Genomic DNA, 17,532 nt, shown 5'->3' on the forward strand with positions numbered 1-17,532 from the left:
CGGTGTGCTTGTCCGCTGTCAAAATGATTTTAAAGTCCATAAGTCTTCCTTCTTTCTTGTCAAGAAAACCATGAAGCTTATTTAACAGCCAGCTCTAAATAAAATTCAGGACACGTGACTGTGTCGGTGCGACGAGGTATACTTATTTATTATATCATTCTAACAAGAATATAGACTACTGATGGAATAAGTACCACAGTCCATAACTTGTTACAATGCAAAACAATCAAATAAAAAAAAACGTTGGCATCAAAAAATGTTTTTACCAAAACACATCTTCAAATACCTATATTAATACGTTTAAACTTGAGGTTGGCAATGAACTAATATATATATATTGAAATATATATATATACATTGAACTAATATATATATATATATATATATCAGGTATATAAGGTAGCGCAACAATTAAATGCTCACTTATGTGAGTAAACTATATATTTATAATATCATAATATTTCAAAATCATGTTTTTCTTTTCTTTTCTGGGATTCGAACGGAATAGCCGCATGGCCTCAGTTTTGTAAATATCATGTATGTATCGTAGGTACACACATAGACATGGGTACACAAATGTGTTCTGGTTTTACTTTGAAAGGTTGTCTTTTCACTTCCGTTTGCGTTCTTCTCCTGCAGTGCCACCTGCGCACCGCTGCTGCTCTCGTTCAAATCAGCATCGCAGAGAGATGACAGAGGTACGACGGTACGACCGCCGGCGGATAATTGAAACCCACTGATATCTGTAATGTACAAACAGATATTTCGATAAATGGCCGCAGAGAGACACCAGTCCAGACGCCGCGGAAGATTCGGAGATGGGACAAACATATTTATTGTCGGATGCACATCGCTTTGAAACCAGTTTCACGTCACCGATTCAATTGCTTTCGATTCCCCTGCAGCCTGCAGATCGGACTGTGTAAGTTTAAACGGTGGGTCGTTCTGGAGCCACGACGTGTTCGTTGTGTCCGCTGAACGGAGCTGCGTCGCTGATAATGCACGATGCATTCCATCTAACGGACGTACCCTTTGCGCAGGTTTAGTGCATGGGCTTCTTCTCCATAGACACACGCCTGATCTTTTTTAACCTGATTTAAAAATAATTTTAAAAAGCTCCTTTTAAATTAAAGAGGTCAAAGCCACCATCTCGGCGCATCCTTTGTGTATTTTGCAGTTATTCCTCATTTCCAATTTGCTAAAAACCCTTTGAATCTTTTGATGCCACTCACAGGCAGCCGGTCGGCTCTGAGTGACAGTCCTGATATTTCCTTCCGGACCTGGTGACATGAGAGGCTCCAGGAGGCGCTGATGGAGCTGCAGGAGTTGTGCTGGCTGTGTTCGGTGGGGCTCTTTCTAACCTCCTTGCTCATTGTGCTGGGATGGCTGTTCCAGTACCTGCTGACCGTACTGTGCCTGTGGAGATCCAAGAAGACGGCAGAGCGGGACAAGAAAGACCCGCCCCGGCAGCAGCTCCCCCTCACGCAGCCCCGCCAAAGCCCGGCTGGAGGTGTCTGGGGATTCTTGCTGAAGCTCCGCTCGGGCCGGGATGGAGGAGTCATGCCTGAGGCCGGGGTCAAAGGCTTGTTGACCTCTCTGTTCTCCTTTAAGTCCTTCAGGGAGCACTGGCAGATGACCTGGATCAAGGCTCTGAACGAGCAAGCCTGCAGGCATGGGGTAAGTTGATAATTTCTAACCCGGGGCATATGTGGGGATGAAGCACGAATGGTGTGGCAAGTGTGAGCTGAATAAACATGATGTGTAAAGGAGGACGCCTAAGTTCACTCCATCAGGCGCAGGCATGCAAAGTTGAGCCAGGCCTATGCAGGTGGTGCGCTGGAAGTGTGTGTAGGCAGGGAAGCGGAGGTGTCGGAGTGTCTAATCGACGAGAGGATGGGGGGGCCGAGCATTGCGTAACCGCTCTGAATCAATGCACATAGGAGCTGAGAGGAGAGACCAGTCAGCGGAGCCATGGAGCGAACACCCACGCTTCATAAAAATAGTCTGATACCCCGGTCGGTGGGGGTGAAGAGTCTACATCAATGTTGTTGCTCAAGACCGAAGTACGGTTGACTCACTTACACGGTCGCCTGCAACTCCTAATCGTGATTTATTAAATGATATGATAACCCCAATAAGTAACTGATTCACATAGACACTCTGGATTCAGCGCGGTACCGACAGTCCGCCACATATAAAAAGGCTATTACAGGTTTCCAAAGGTCTTTCTCCTTTCAAATGGTGCTTTGATCCGTGTGACTCAAAGTCTGACACACAGTCAGATGCGTGCGATGGATCCTCAACTCACCTCACTCAGAAATTCTGTGTGTTTGGAAGATGAGTTGGCGGGGAGTTAAATAGAGGTCAGATCAATCCTCAGCCAGCGGCACTCAATTCGGATTCATATAGGTCACCTTGCTGCGACTGACGGAAAGCCTCCCTCAGATGTTCAAGTGAACACTTTGTAGAAATACTCGTTCAGTGATGGTGCACGTTTTGTGTATTGGTTTGGAAACAATATACTCTCTCTCGCTTAGCCTAACCATGCAAATGATAGGCCACCGCTTGTTAAGTTATCATGTCCAACCTGCTCAAATCTAATCTTTTTTTACTCTGCTGACAAACACACAACAAGCACGAGTAAAGAATATATTATGATATAGTTCCTTCCAACAGAATACTAGTTATTATGCTTGGGCCATAATCTAATTCATCGACATTCATTAGTAGTGTATCGTGATGTAATCATGTGTTGTGTCTCATAATTCAGGGCAAATTGTTGATTTAAAAAATATATATATATTGTAGTATACAAGTATAGTTTTATTTGTTTTAGTACATATCACTAAAACAAAAATAATAATTACACATCTGATTTGGGGTACATTTGCTATATTGGGATGTACACATTGGAAATACTGTGAATAACATGATTATGATTTCAACTCAATCAAATTTGTTGGTAGCCAGGCGAGCTGTTTTCCTCCCTTTCCAGTCTTTATGCTAAACTAAGATAAGCTAATCGCCTGTTGGATCGAACTTCACATCTAAGGTATAAGAGCAGCATTGATTGTCCCGTCTAACTATCTGGGAGTAAAAGTGTTCCACTCTGCCTTTAAAGCCGGACAGTGTTTGTGTGAAGAGTACAGTGTCCTCTACGGGGACGCGTGCAGTCACTGTACAAACTGCACAAACATGTTTCTTTGTGTTAATCCTTCATGGTTAGAGGTCCTGCGTGTATTTTCTCTGCGTACCACATATGCCGCAGCTTTAATCCAGCTGCGTCTGTTTTCAGTGGGAGCCGTGGGATTGTTTGGAACTGCTTCCCTTTCAGATGTGACGATAAATGGGAGCGTGCCAACTAAGTTATCTTACAACGGCCTAATTAGTTGATCCTTGGTGACCTTCTTTGCTCTCAGTTACCAAGAAACTCTCTGCATCACTGGAGTAAACCTTCGATGAACTTGTGTTAAGTGCGAGTAGGATTAATTTATTAAAATTAGATCAGTTTTCCAGGTGAGAAATCCATTGAGAAAACACACAACTTGCTGTTTGGAATATACTAAACGCACAAGAAAGACTTTAGTAATGGCATTTCAAGGGGAAGTGTTTTGTAAAAAAAAGGAGGTTGCAAGGGGTATTTTTGTGCATAAGAACCTTCATGCTCCTGCACGGGATTAATCTGTAATGACTGTAGGACCTTCAGGCTTTTGAAATGCCTACAAAACCCAGTAGACACGAGGCTTTCTACCCGGCGGTGATGAACCATATCATGTTTGCTGTAAGATAATTCTCCAGACTGAGCAAATGCGTCAGGGGGGGACGGGGGGGCAGGCAGAGGCAAGCACTCGGTGTCTGTCTGTCCATGTGGTGTTTGGTTTGTGAACCAGAGAGTGTGAGCCAAAGCGTCCCATGAACTATCGGCTCGTCATTGTGTCTGCGTGCAGAGACATCTGTTATTCTAAATGTGTCTGCGCCGAATGCAAATACGTTGGGAGGATGTTAATAAGACCTTGAGTCTGATGTTGAAAAAAACAAATCACAACTGTGTCTCGTTGAATAGACATCCAGAGCCGGTGTGACCTCGTGATCCAAGACACCGCCTTTGACCTGAGACTAAAAGGTCACACGTTTGGGCCTGCATTCATTATTAATCTGTGAGATCATACATTCATGGTATACTCTGTCCTCTGTTTGGTTAGTTCTTCTGGTGTTTCACCTCCTCACTACAAAGACAGCTTGGGAAAAACTTGCCGTGTGGAGTTTGTGGAAGTGTTTCAAGTATTAGTAACATCGCATTCGTCACCTCGCACGCACAATAAGCATCTGCCACCTGCCAGGCGCGCCGCCTCGAAAAAAACACACTAGAGCAGCTGGGCCTGGGCTATAATCCCGAAGACTCGGCGTTCTCCTCCAACTCGCGTTTCCTGATTATGTTTCCACATCCGGCAAAACATGGAGCTTCTGAGCAGGAACACAGCAGCCCGATAGCGCTTCAGTATCATCACGTAGGGATTAGCACGCGAATCCTTTTATAGCGTTTACCTGACGGTAACTACTTCTGCGGAATTTAAGGTTGATGCCGAATGAGGCCTTTAAATAGTTATGTGGAAATTTATCCCAAATATAGGCAAGTTGAATTAGCTGGCATGGAATGTTCGCACAATAAACAGCATTAGGGTGGATGTTTGTTTTACTCGCCACCGTGTAAGAAAGACGCAAAAACACTGCAGAAGATTACATTCCAAAACTTTCCATCCAAACCCTCCATGAAATAATTAAATGTAGAGCTGAATTGATGAAACGCAAATTAATCAGCAACTGATCTGACAAAAGGATTAAGTGATTAGAGGTCTTATTCGCGGCCTTGAGTGTGCAGTACAGACCACCATAAAAGTTGTGCATTTCATATCTTTTGAAGCGTAAGGCTTTGATTTTGTTCTCTCTGGCTTTCCATAGTTCAGCCAATGCTGAAGTAATACTTCTGACATCGAGCTCAAAGGCAGTGAAGGATGTGACACTCACACAGCGTCTCTCTTCTGATCTTTGTGAAAATGTGTGTTCATTTCAGGACACTGTCATCCAGTCACTCTGATTTGAGCTGTTTGCAGTAACATGGAAGAACCGTATGGATATTTCCATCACAAAATCAAAGACTTGAATAACAGTAAATAAATAAAAATAAACAGTAAAAGTGTAAATGCAACCAGCTTTCAGAACCGCTTCTGTTGAGAGGCGTCAGAAGGCCGCTTGACGACGCTCCGTCCTGACGGGAGGCCCGACCCCGACCCCCATGTACGAAATGCTTTGGGGTGTTGTTGCATAAATATACAAGAAAAGCGGCACACGCGCTAAAGCGTTCGTTGTAGGGACAAGAGACTTGGTGTTAGTGGCAGGGCCGCATTCAGCTTCTGCCTTGAAGATATTTAGCTACGGTTATTTCTGTCTTCATCCCCTCAATTTTAACTCTGAATTGTACACGCTGAGGTATGCAATTGCCTTTAATATATTTGTGGAGACAATTGCTACCCAAGGGGTAGCCGAAAGGAGGAGGTAGTTGCATCACAATTTTACAGATATGTCTAGTCTGGACTCCCACAATGTTACTCCAACAATGTTGATCGAAGGATTACCACTTGCTGCATAAAAAAAAGAATGTGTAGATTTCCATGTATTCCTGATAGCTCACTAGATTAATTTAAAGCATAATTCAGATTTAGCTGTATGCGTTCAAAGATGAATAGGCTTTCATTGAACACTCATTGGTTTGAACAGTTGTTACAGACACCTCAGTCTTTTCAGAAGCATAAAAAACACCTCCGGCTCTTTTTGGATAGAAACCCCACTATGTGGCTTCTTTCACGCCTCAGTTGTTCATCCAGAGAGAATGTCTCTCTGTTGAAGTATTACCGTGGAAGCATCTGGATATAATCTTGCCTTGGCGTGCAGAATTGATACGAAGCTGTTGAGATGTTTGAGGGGCCCGAGTGTCTCGTGAAGGACTGAACTGGTGGGACTCTTCAGATCAGAACTCAAACCTAAACTCTATGGGCCTCTGCAGCTGTCAGATGATGACAAGGCAGCGTCACTGCGCGCAGCGAGGAGGACAAACAGAGCGAGCATCTGCAGAGAAGGAAGCTCCCTACAAATATCAAGAGCGTGGTGATTGTCTTGAGGCCACAGTTCACTACTTCCCTCTCTGACTGCGAGAAGCCGGTAGATGATTAATGCCGTGTGATGATTTTCAAGTACATTTCTTCTTAACGACAGGGAACGTTAAGCAATCCGCGCTCATTTCCATTGACTCGCCGAAGGAAACTTACGTCAGTCGATGATTCAATTTTTAGCAAAATACATTTGTAGATTTATTTATACTGCAGTTAGAGTTGTTAGCTGTTAGAATGCTAACGTTGCCAACAAACATTGCAAACTCCCAAGCCAAGCTGTTAGCATGGGTAAAAAAAATAGTTTCTGTCACTCATGAAACCAGCGTGTGGTGTATGTAGGCTAAGTGCATTAACTGCTACCAATGATGAAACATCAATTGTTAGATGTTTTACAATCAACGGCTATTTAGACACCAACACGTTTGTACCCTCTTGTAGACACGGCATTGAAAATAAAGCAGGAAAGGAAGATGTGGGTCAACAAAAGCCGGGGGGCTTTTCTGGTTGACCCACATGCTCTATTGAGGCGTTTAGCCAGTTGAACCCAAGGGGGTGACGCTGACAAACTAGAAGTGACAACGTGGATGTCCTCAGGAACCGTCTCCTTCCAGAAATACCTTCCACACGCGCACACACACACAGACTCGGTATTTCACAAGGACAAATCAGAGGTAATGCTGCTGGCGGTGCCCTTTATATGACACAATTAGCTCTGCAGACTCTGCCAGAAGGATGCACATCACCACAGAGCACCAGATGGCAACCTAAAAAAGCAATGGCTGCAAATATCTCAGTGAAATGTCTGGTAAATAAATAAATAAATAAAATAGTCTCTCAGCCACACAAGATTATTAATGACACAGTATTTGGTGTGTCTTGAAGTCATTTTGAAAATGTTGGTTTGTCTTCGCCATTATTTACATTAAAAAAAAACCTTTTGTCACGCTTGTCATGAATTGTCATTTGGTTTTTAGGCATGAAAATTGCAAAATTAGGGCAACACTGGGGAGTGTGGTGGTCTAGTGGGGATGTGTACCAAATAAGCAAAACATACACTACATATAAAGAATAGATATAAATATTTATATACACATTCATTAAAATATTTGTATATAATCTATTGTCATAGCTGCTTTCCCCTTGTATTTCCGGTTTATGTCTAAACCATCAGATAACCAATGGAGGCAAAATGCAGGAAACCAATTAAAAATGTAACTATTTAGCTCATGACTGCGGAATGCGAGTGTCCCGAAATAAATACTGACATTTAGGAGTATTTGCTTACAACCATTTGCCTCACCGAAAAGATGTGAGTAGGGCTGGACTGCGGTGACACGCAGTCAGAATCTCGTGATTAATCGGCTGCTCACATATTCGTTGTGCACTTGTAATGAACGGGCGGCTGACTGAACAGTTTCAGAAGCTCCAGCCAAACGGAGTAAACACAGGCGGTTGTACGCTCGAGTCATGTGGCTGCAGTGGACATCCAGGGAACGTTTGGCTCCCTGAAACACTGACACACACACACACACACACACACACACACACACACACACCACAAACTTTGTTATATCATCCTCCCAACTCTGCCCCGCCTCCACTGCTGTGTTTGGTAGAGATTGGACGGGGACCTAGAGAAACATATGCCTTGACAATAGGGGATTTGTTTTCTCTCTCTTGCATCTCTTGAGCCAGTCTATTGAAACAGATCCTCTGGCACACACACAAACACACACACACACACAGAGTCACAAGCAGTCAGCGTCACATACCCTGTACCATCGGCACGAGAAAATAATCATACATTAATAATTTTCACTCTTTTCACGCGTTCACAAAATCTGCCAAAAGGAACATTTATGTTCATGCGAAGCTCGTGTGGTTGCTGCGGCAGGGAAACAGAAACATTGTTGGATTAGCAAGTGGATGAGTTGATCATTACCATATGTGAATAGAATCACTGATTGAAATGGGGATGCATGGTGAATAACGGCTTACCAGCCGCATTAAAGGCTTCATCGCTGCAGCACAGTCTTTGCTGTCAGCCCCGAGTGTCAATCTTCTTTTCACTTATGTAATATTTAGAACATTCTTTCTCTTCCTCTGTCCCTCCAAGAGCTCCATCCAGATCACCTTTGACAGCAGCCTCCAGTTAACTGCTGCTTCTGCAATAGATAGTGTGACCTGCACTGAGCAATCGGCTAATCGTATGGTACGTAATCTGATGCTGTTAAATACAGTTGTAACTAATGAATGACTTTTTTGGCCATTTTTTTTTCCATAGCCATTTGTTTCCTGCCATCCTCTGACAGCCTCTTGTTGCTTTACAGGTTTTACACTGTAAATGTTGGGTGGAGACAGTGACGTTTCCTGTGACGGTCACTCAGCAGTCGCCGGCTGCCATTTCCATGGAGACCTATCAGATCACTGTAGCACCGATGGTGGCTAAGGTACAAAAGCAAGCTGCAGGGATCCTTGCAATGTGCACGACCGAGGACAGGCATCTAAAACCAATTGGAATTATTTATTTGCATTTTATTCAAATAGGAAGAGCCTTTTGTAATGTAATTTTCATTCAAAAATGTAAAATATACTTGACTATCCATCCAATTGCCTCTGTTCGTGCAGTAGTGCAGGCTCCAATCGAAAGGTTGATGGTGTCATTATTATTTTATAACCATTATATTGTGCAATTAATATTTACTTCATAATGCAAAGTCAAAAAGGTATTTATTTTCCCTTTTAAGACTATATTCACTTTGGAAGTGATTTTTCAACTGAAATATCTTCTGCTTATTTTTGTTGCTTACAAATGTCACCGGTTCATCATAAAAATGAAATCGTGAGGAGATTATTTATTAATGAAAAAGACATACTGTATCAAGCTGCTATTGTCTCTTGTCAGGTGGTGGTGTCTCTGGAGGAGGTGGAGGACGAGGGTCTGCTGATGTCCTGGACTCTTTCCAAGCAGCCATCGTTTACTCTGAGTGCATCTCCGTGCAAGCTACAGAGACAAGTGAGAATATCAGATAGTGATACCACCAATACGATATGTCCGTCTCATATAGTCAGCGGAGGTCTCGTTTCTCAGCCTGTTTACTCTTTGCAAACTAGGTTGCACCAATTCAAAAGGCTGTTCTTGAACACGTTTAACAACAGCGGTAAAGTAAGAAATTGAGTAAGATGATATCAGGCGTAAGAATGTATTAAAAGCCACAGTTGAGATTGTTGAGCCCCCCGTAGTTTATCATCAGGGAACAATCCGCTGCTTCTTTTTTATCCCAGGGCACTGAGGCGGGTGCAGACCTGGACATGATTAAGGGGCTGATAGAGGACACTCTGTTCAGCACTCAGCCGGCGATGGTCCTGAACCTCAAGACTTGCGCATCCAGTCCTCCGGTGAGAAAAAACATACTTTCTGCAACAAGCTGCAATAAGAGGAAACAAATCTACAACTGGATAAAGAACGATGGAACCTTTACTCTGCACCATTCTTCTTCCCACTCCCAGGCTGCCACGGACCATTTGTCAGTGAGATTGAACTCCTTAAACCAGAACGTCTCGGTGAAACGACTAATGCTGCGGCAGCTCAGGGCGACCTTAAATAAAGGTCGGACGTGCGTCTTCGTGCCCGAGCATCGGCTCATTTCCGCCCGGCTTCCTGCAGATAGCCGAGGTCTGACTGTCTGGCTTTCTCTACGCAGGTCACTGGTCCAGATCAGGGGAGCTGTGCTGTGTCCTCAGCCTGGACCAACCCTCCACAGAGAGGGCGACATGCTTCCTGCCTGTGCCCAGTGACCCCAACGTCCCACTGGAATGGAGCGAAGAAATCACTTTGTAAGATGGCGGCCATGAGCTCCAGTTTATTGGTCATGGTTTTACACGCTCATGCCGACATTAAGGGCCCTGCAAATTGATTCTCTCGATCAGCCAGAACAGTCATTATTATGTCACATGAGAGATTTCTGTTTTTGACGTTTTGTTTCTCTGTTTGCTGATTTAATGTCTCATTACGTGCACCAAAAAGGATTTAGAAACATTTAAATCAGAATCGGATGACGGTTGGTTTATAAATACCATCTATGAATAATGTGACTGTTATATAGGCAGGAATATTAATGTCGTAAAACATTATTTAAGATTTGATGTGTTCAAGAAGAGTCTGCTCAAGGAAGGAGACACACCGTCTGCATTGAGGGGCTTTGCTTGAATTCTAACACAGTCGTTTCCTTTGTGTTGAAGGGAGTTGTGCCAAGTGACCAAAGAGATGAGAGTACGACTGCTGGAGCGGGACGGCCAAAAGGAACGTAAGGCTTCGCTCGATAGCACTTGAGTGTTGGCTGCGCCTCAGAAACCTGATCAGCAGGAATGTTTCAGACTGCTTCAGCTAAATCTTCATGCCTGAAATGCACCATTGGCAGGTTCACTGTAATCATTAGGGGCTTTAAGGATGTTTAAAACCTCAGGAGATGTTCCCATTACAGCTTTCATGCTTTTTCTTACAATTGTGTTAATTATGTTAAAACCGGATAGAATTCCTGCCCGGCCATGGCTGCGTGGCCTTGGACCTCCGGTGCAAAGTGCCCACTGGACAACATACACTGTCGATAAGTGCCGACCGCGGCCTGCTGGCTCCCATCGCCTCCGTCAGCGTAGAGGTGAGGAACGGGATGCATCTCATTTTTGTGAAAACGACGGAAAGTTCTTTCACAGCCGTGCTCATGCTTTGAAGTGTACATTTGCATTGAGCGCGATTATCGAGCACAAGCAAGCTGGAACGAGACAAAGCTTGACCGCAAATGGAGAGCAAGTGTTGTATATCAGCTGATGCATTGTTCTACATGTGATCGCTGTCTCAGATCTGCCACTTGCCTTTTTTTCCATTTCTTGCATCCATCTACGCATTTCTTTAAAGACAACAAAAACGCCTGCTTCATCTCTGCAGGCTCACATTTTGTATTAGTACACACGCCCTGCTTCCCTGTACCTCTCCTACGACCCGTTCTAAGATATCAGTCTAAATGCCCTGCTTGTTGTTAAAGTGCCTACTCTCACTTCATACTAAATATTAACTAATATTCTTGATCCGCCAGCTGCATTACGTGGAAATAGAGGCGCCCCGCGGTGCCCACAATGCTTTTCCACTTCCGCGTTCCTCACCCACCCCCTCCAAGAAGGTCGACGTGGACCGAACCGTCATGCCAGACGGAACCATCGTCACCACTGTCACCACCGTCCAGTCTCGACTGAAAGTGGGCCGCAGCCCAGGTGGGTGCACTACCTGTAAAGTACTGCGTTGTGTCATATTCGGAGTACGAGAAGATCTGTGATGATAATAGCAACGACGTGGAATATCTGTGATGCCGTTCAGGTGATTCTCCTTTGCATTCGCCGTCCAAAGTGGAGGTGACTGAGAAGAAAGCCACGATCCTGTCAGATGGCGGAAGCAGCACAAGCCCCAACCTCAGCAGTGAGTTTCAGACCGTATGCCAGACGTGGTTTTACAAATAGAAAGTGGGATAAGCAGTGAGTTGCGTCGTAACACAAGATAAGTTTATATGAAGGAAGTAACAATAATTAATTTGGTTTTACAACATGTTTACACAGAAACTATTTCTTATCTGAAGCAAAGAGCAAAACAGTTTGATAGACCCGATAGATGATGTTTGACAGATCCAACTACATACTGTAAATGATTTCCCTTTTTTCATGCAATACAATGATGAGCTTCTGGGGTATATTTCTTATAAACCAAACCTTTTTTAATTGACTTAACTCTACCACAAAAACGTATTCAATAATTTGCACCGTTTCATATATCACACTTTACGTGTAAAGCCTGTTGCAAATTTACACCTCTGTGTGCCTGTTGCTCAGAGAGCAGCCGCCTCTCTAACGGCCTGGATCCTGTTGCGGAGACGGCCATTCGCCAGCTGACGGAGTCCGCCTCCAAAGCAGCACGGAAGACGCCGACAAAGAGGAGCACGCTGATCATCTCGGGCGTGACAAAGGTCGGGGAAGGAAAAGTGAATTGACTGTAGTGGATTGTTGAAATTTGTGCCAACACCATTTATTTAGACATACAGTAACGTATATTTATTTTTCAATTCTCTTGGTTACAAATTTATTGCACGTCAGTTACCTGCACAGGTCTTCTTGTAAATGACAACAGGTACGAAACTCCCCGCAAAGTACAAGAGTCTACAGAGACAAAGTCTACAATAACTGGTTGCTCATTACAGATCATATTTTCAGCCGTAAGCAGATATCAACATGTCGTAAGAGATAACGGTGCTCACACTGCACGTCGCTTAAGGTTATTGAGGCTGAAAGTGCAAACGTAAGCGTCAGTAACAGTGTTTACCTGAGGGCTTTAGGATGCCGTCCTAAGCTGTAGCCACAGTGCACAGCGTCCCGAGGTCCTGAAAACCCGAAGAACAGTTGCCCAAATATTCTTCTATTTTCCTTCAATTTCAATTTAACTAGGCTATTATATATAAGTTATGATCATAGTAACAAGCAACTTGTGAGGAAACGGCAAACTCTAGTCACAATACATGGCAGCACATGCCTGTGGCTGAAATGTAAGTTATCCTTCATATGTAAATATCAGGCACTTCTGACACATACGTAACTGTGGGCCTGTTTTTTTATTGTATTGTTTAATATATATATAATTCAGAAGCAACTAATGGTTTCACAAATAAGTTACAGCCATAGACTGCACCTCTTTTAAAACAAACTTCCTCAGAGAGGAAAATATTAGTGGATTGCATGATCCCTGTCTGCCATACCAGCTCGGTCATCCCTGCAATGTTCAGAAGAAGTCTTAATAAATGATCTCTAGGAATGAGTGGGAGTCTGCATGCGCTTTGGGGAAGGTAGCAGAAAGACTCACATGCACTAAAATGCACGGGACGGCCCGCCTTCAAAAATGAAAGCATTCGAAGCTGGAAAAACAACAGACGTAGGGGGAGAGCAACTTCATCCTCTGCTAAGGTAGACCGTACTCCACTGTAGCTTTATGTTTGAAAATGTGCTTTACTGCTAGATTAATTGACATATAAGATATATCAACTATTATGACATGAAGCCGTGCAAAATAGGTTGGTCCTACATTTAATCCAAAAAAAACCCCATTGTTCCACATTAAAGGAGAAATAGAGTTATCTGATCTAATAACACTCTCCCATCATTCTTATAACCCCTTAATTAATCATGCCGACATTTTTTGAAGGAAATTATTTGACTCAATTTATCCCAACACTCAGGTTCCACTCTCAGAAGACGACTGTGCATTATCGAGCGGCTATGCTGCAGCTATGGACGCAGCCATGCACGGAAACCACTGCGTGCCGGGGCATCACCAGGAACCAGACGACACCACACCCTCGGACCTGTCGGAGCGCCCCTCAGTGGACGATGTGGAATCAGATACTGGTTCTACTGGCGCCTTGGAGACGCGCAGCCTCAAGGACCATAAAGGTAACACCGTTGCCGTGGTTTCAGAGGTTCCACTCACATCAATCAGTAATGTGTTAATGTTTGTGTAAACGTACAAGCACTCATATTCAGCCATTCCGGTGTTTCTTAGATTGTTAAATTGCATGTTGCAACTCCAATTCCATCCGTCCATGTAAAATAAGTTTTTATTTACAGAGCACCGAGAACAGTATTTTATTTCACATCAAACAAATATTTTATAGCCTTACATAACATCAAAACTTAAATTGAGCATAATGCATTTACTGATATTCGCGCCATATAACACAAACGACTCTTCTGCCCTCTGGAGGCCTTGCTGCAGCATCCATCCAACCGGAGCAGAGAGGTTTTACAGTATAAAACAGTAATTATGGGTTGCCACTCGTATACAGTGACGTATTCCCTGTGCTTCCTCCAGTGGGCTTCCTACAGAGTGGGACGAAGCTGTTGTTCCGCAGAAGACATCGAGAGAAGGAGTCCTGCCTCAGCCAGTCGCATGAAGACGTCTCCGACATGGGCAATAACTTTGCTGCCGCCGCTAACATCAGCCGTAAGAAGTCCGGCAGCTTCTCCCGGCGTCTCATTAAACGCTTCTCTTTCCGTTCATCAGGCAAATCGAAAGGCAAAGCTACCAACGGAGGAGCGAGCGCACTAGATAACTAATTATCATTGTTTGGGAGATTGGGGGGGGTTCCCTAACTTAAGCGTTGTTTTAAGGCCTTTGTTCATACTGTTAGAAGCGCAGATAAACCTGAAGAGAGTCCAGTCCTTGACAGGTTTGAACACTGCAGGTGGGTTTTCACCAGTGCATTTTGAAAAGAGGAGACCTCTGGGAGGGCTTTACTATGGATAAAAATCATTGCACCTTCAAGAGAGAAGTCACGTTCCATCACAGGAAAGAAGTTTAAATGTGAATTTGTAATTATTTCTTTCAAGGATAAATCTGAATTTGTAATTATTTCTTTCAAGGATAAATCTGAATTTGTAATTATTTCTTTCAAGGATAAATCTGAATTTGTAATTATTTCTTTCAAGGATAAATCTGCTGCTTAAGGAGAAGATGATCATCACAATGATATGTCTTGTTCCCTGTTTGAACACAAACTATAGTGGGAGTGTTTGATTGTGACCGATGGTGAAAACGCTCTTAAACTACTTGACGATAACAGATGCCAGTATGAAACTAGCGGTTACACTTTGGGGTGTTTTTGTAACGGCACATGTAAAATTCTTCAATTGTAGAACAGTAACTTATTATTTGTGTTGTTCTCATCAAACAAGTGCTATTTAATTTACCTTGCAAAAAAGAAGTCATAATAGTTGCATTACATTGTAAAATAGAGACATTGCTGTGTTTTTTTTTCATGCAAAGTCATTTTAAACGCATAGTTAAGTAAGATCATTCTAAATCTAGCAGTCCATCCAGTATTGCTGACATATTGGTTTTAGAATGTTATACAATGTTGTATCTTGAAGGAAAAAAGTTAATATATTCATTGTACTATTTTATAAAGGTACTTTCTGTGGAATATCATAATGCATTTCAGTTTGCTTTTGAAGCTGCAAACGGCCAGGATCTCTCATAGACTCTTCAAGCCAGGCAATAAGTTTAATGTTTTTCAGTCAATAAAAAACAATTAAGTTTATCACTATCTGCACAAATTATGGACACTTCACTTGATGCTCATTGGGACTTCAATATTGCAATATCATTATTGTGCAGCCAGACCATATTATATTGTACAAAATGCCTCACATGGGTAGCAGCCAGAATCGTTTGCAGGAAATGCTGACAATGATAATCATCATACAATATAGCAAAACCTATTGTGAATCCAGGAGCATTATCATAATGCATTTCTCATAGATTGTTTATAATACGGCATTTCTTTTAGAATAAATGCAGGTCTCACGGGAGTGACAATATTACAACAGCCATGTGGTTTAAATTGTAAAAATGTAACTTTGAAGTCTCCGGGAAGGTTCCAGAGATACTCTGCTGCTGAGCACTGTGAGCAACTATTGTCAAAGTTTACGAAAAGGTGCTGAGTGGAGTTGATATACTCAGGGCTGGAAATTAAACTGCAACAAGCAACTTGAGATATGAGGAAACCTGTACCTAAAGCAAACAGAACCAGTATCTACAAATGTACACACAATTGTGTCCATTTGTGCTTTGTGAGAGAATATCTAAAATACTGTCACAGAATTAATTTAATATGGGACCTCAAAATAATAAATGATATGATTTTGCTAACGCTTCCAGGATATGTTTAGTAATAGAATAGCAGACGAATTACAGACGAATCACAGATGTGCAAAATTTAAGAAATGTACATTTGAAATGTTTAATTTATTGCAAATAAATTATTTTTGGAGCATCCTTAGATTACTTGTGGCATTATTTTTAGGAGGTAAGTTACATGTTCTGTCCTAATACACTGTGTCTGGGTAGAAAATGTTACTTTATATAATGATAACTGATGTTATAATGAGCTAACGTTATCATCATCCTGCTGCTAAGTTCAAATCTGCTCATGAATGTACGAGTTTTCATGGCTCTTTGCATTGTTTCCATACTCTCAGAAATCATCCGTACTAAGGAGATATACCACGTATGATGAGAATCACACACAAACACATAACCAATGATTCTCATTTCATTGTTCAGATTCATTTTACTTTTACTGCATGATATAAAAGCGCCCAAAAACTTGAAGCAGGAGGGAAGATAACCGATTGGCGTTTGATTCCCGCCTACAAAAGAAGACACACCAATAGCCTGTGACTTCCTGTGAAATAGTCAAGACTGATTGGCTTTGTTGACACGTCGAGGGCGCGGCCTCAACAGAGCCAATCAGTCTCGACTATTTTCACTCCAACAGCCAATCGCGTCTCGGGGCGGGACCAATCTTTGGGCTTATATGTAGGTTGTGCTACCAGCCTTACTACAGTTCGTTTTACGTACGATTTCAGCTATTTGCAGTGGAAGAAACGCTCACCAACAGAACATGTCTGGAAGAGGAAAGACCGGAGGAAAGACCCGCGCTAAGGCCAAGACCCGCAGCTCCCGCGCCGGTCTGCAGTTCCCCGTGGGCCGCGTCCACAGGCACTTGAGGAAGGGTAACTACGCCCAGCGCGTCGGTGCCGGAGCTCCGGTGTACCTGGCGGCGGTGCTGGAGTATCTCACCGCCGAGATCCTGGAGTTGGCCGGTAACGCCGCCAGAGACAACAAGAAGACCCGCATCATCCCTCGTCACCTTCAGTTGGCGGTACGCAACGACGAGGAGCTCAACAAACTGCTCGGTGGGGTGACCATCGCCCAGGGCGGCGTCCTGCCCAACATCCAGGCCGTGCTGCTGCCCAAGAAGACCGGCCAGTCCGCGCCGACCTCCGGCAAGGCGGGAAAGAAGGCCTCCTCCCAGTCGCAGGAGTATTAGCTTGCCGGCTAATAATCAAACCCCAAAGGCCCTTTTAAGGGCCACCCAATCGTGATTCAAAGAGCAAAGTTTCCTGTTTTATTCATTTTCCGCAATATTTTTATTCAATAAACGCTTGTTGCGTAAACGTGTTCCTCCCCATTTGTTGCTGCACTAGGCTAGCTGCTATAGCTATATGCTAATCTTTGGGGAAGTTTTGTTAGTCGGTAAACTCGTGAACCTCTTCAGCATACACCGGATCACATGAGGCGTCCTGCTTTCATTTGACCGGAGCCTCGTAGACCACCTTGTTCCACTAATCGTGCCGTTTCCGGTCTACAGAGACTCCTCCAGTACCGACCAAGTACGCTGTAGAACCTGCAGATTGCTCTACATTAGGTTGTAGCACGATTGTGCAGTTATTAAGTAAACGTCCACAATTAAATCTTGTAAAAAGCGCG

General features: G+C 43.4%; 2 protein-coding genes across 3 annotated transcripts; both read left to right on the forward strand.

Annotated features, from left to right (window-relative positions):
• The first annotated feature begins 622 nt into the window (after nucleotides 1-622).
• Nucleotides 623-16,035, forward strand: c2cd2l (c2cd2 like). 2 transcript variants are annotated; one of them, XM_040180609.2, is made up of 15 exons: nucleotides 623-922; nucleotides 1,235-1,677; nucleotides 8,284-8,379; nucleotides 8,498-8,617; nucleotides 9,073-9,183; nucleotides 9,453-9,566; nucleotides 9,678-9,777; nucleotides 9,872-10,004; nucleotides 10,410-10,474; nucleotides 10,701-10,825; nucleotides 11,261-11,435; nucleotides 11,539-11,637; nucleotides 12,045-12,178; nucleotides 13,439-13,652; nucleotides 14,071-16,035. In XM_040180609.2, exons 2-15 carry the CDS (start codon nucleotides 1,312-1,314, stop codon nucleotides 14,313-14,315), a joined length of 2,097 nt encoding a protein of 698 aa, XP_040036543.2. In that variant the 5' UTR covers nucleotides 623-922; nucleotides 1,235-1,311; the 3' UTR covers nucleotides 14,316-16,035. The 2 variants fall into 2 exon arrangements, with proteins under 2 accessions (XP_040036543.2, XP_040036544.2); XM_040180610.2 differs by having other exon boundaries at nucleotides 661-935.
• A 520-nt stretch (nucleotides 16,036-16,555) lies between these two features.
• On the forward strand, nucleotides 16,556-17,219 carry h2ax (H2A.X variant histone). The gene has a single exon (XM_040180613.2). It carries the CDS (start codon nucleotides 16,664-16,666, stop codon nucleotides 17,090-17,092), a length of 429 nt encoding a protein of 142 aa, XP_040036547.1. The 5' UTR covers nucleotides 16,556-16,663; the 3' UTR covers nucleotides 17,093-17,219.
• The last annotated feature ends 313 nt before the right edge of the window (nucleotides 17,220-17,532 follow it).

This window comes from Gasterosteus aculeatus, chromosome 7, assembly GCF_964276395.1.
Source record: "Gasterosteus aculeatus chromosome 7, fGasAcu3.hap1.1, whole genome shotgun sequence".
NCBI classification, from domain to species: Eukaryota; Metazoa; Chordata; class Actinopteri; order Perciformes; family Gasterosteidae; genus Gasterosteus; species Gasterosteus aculeatus.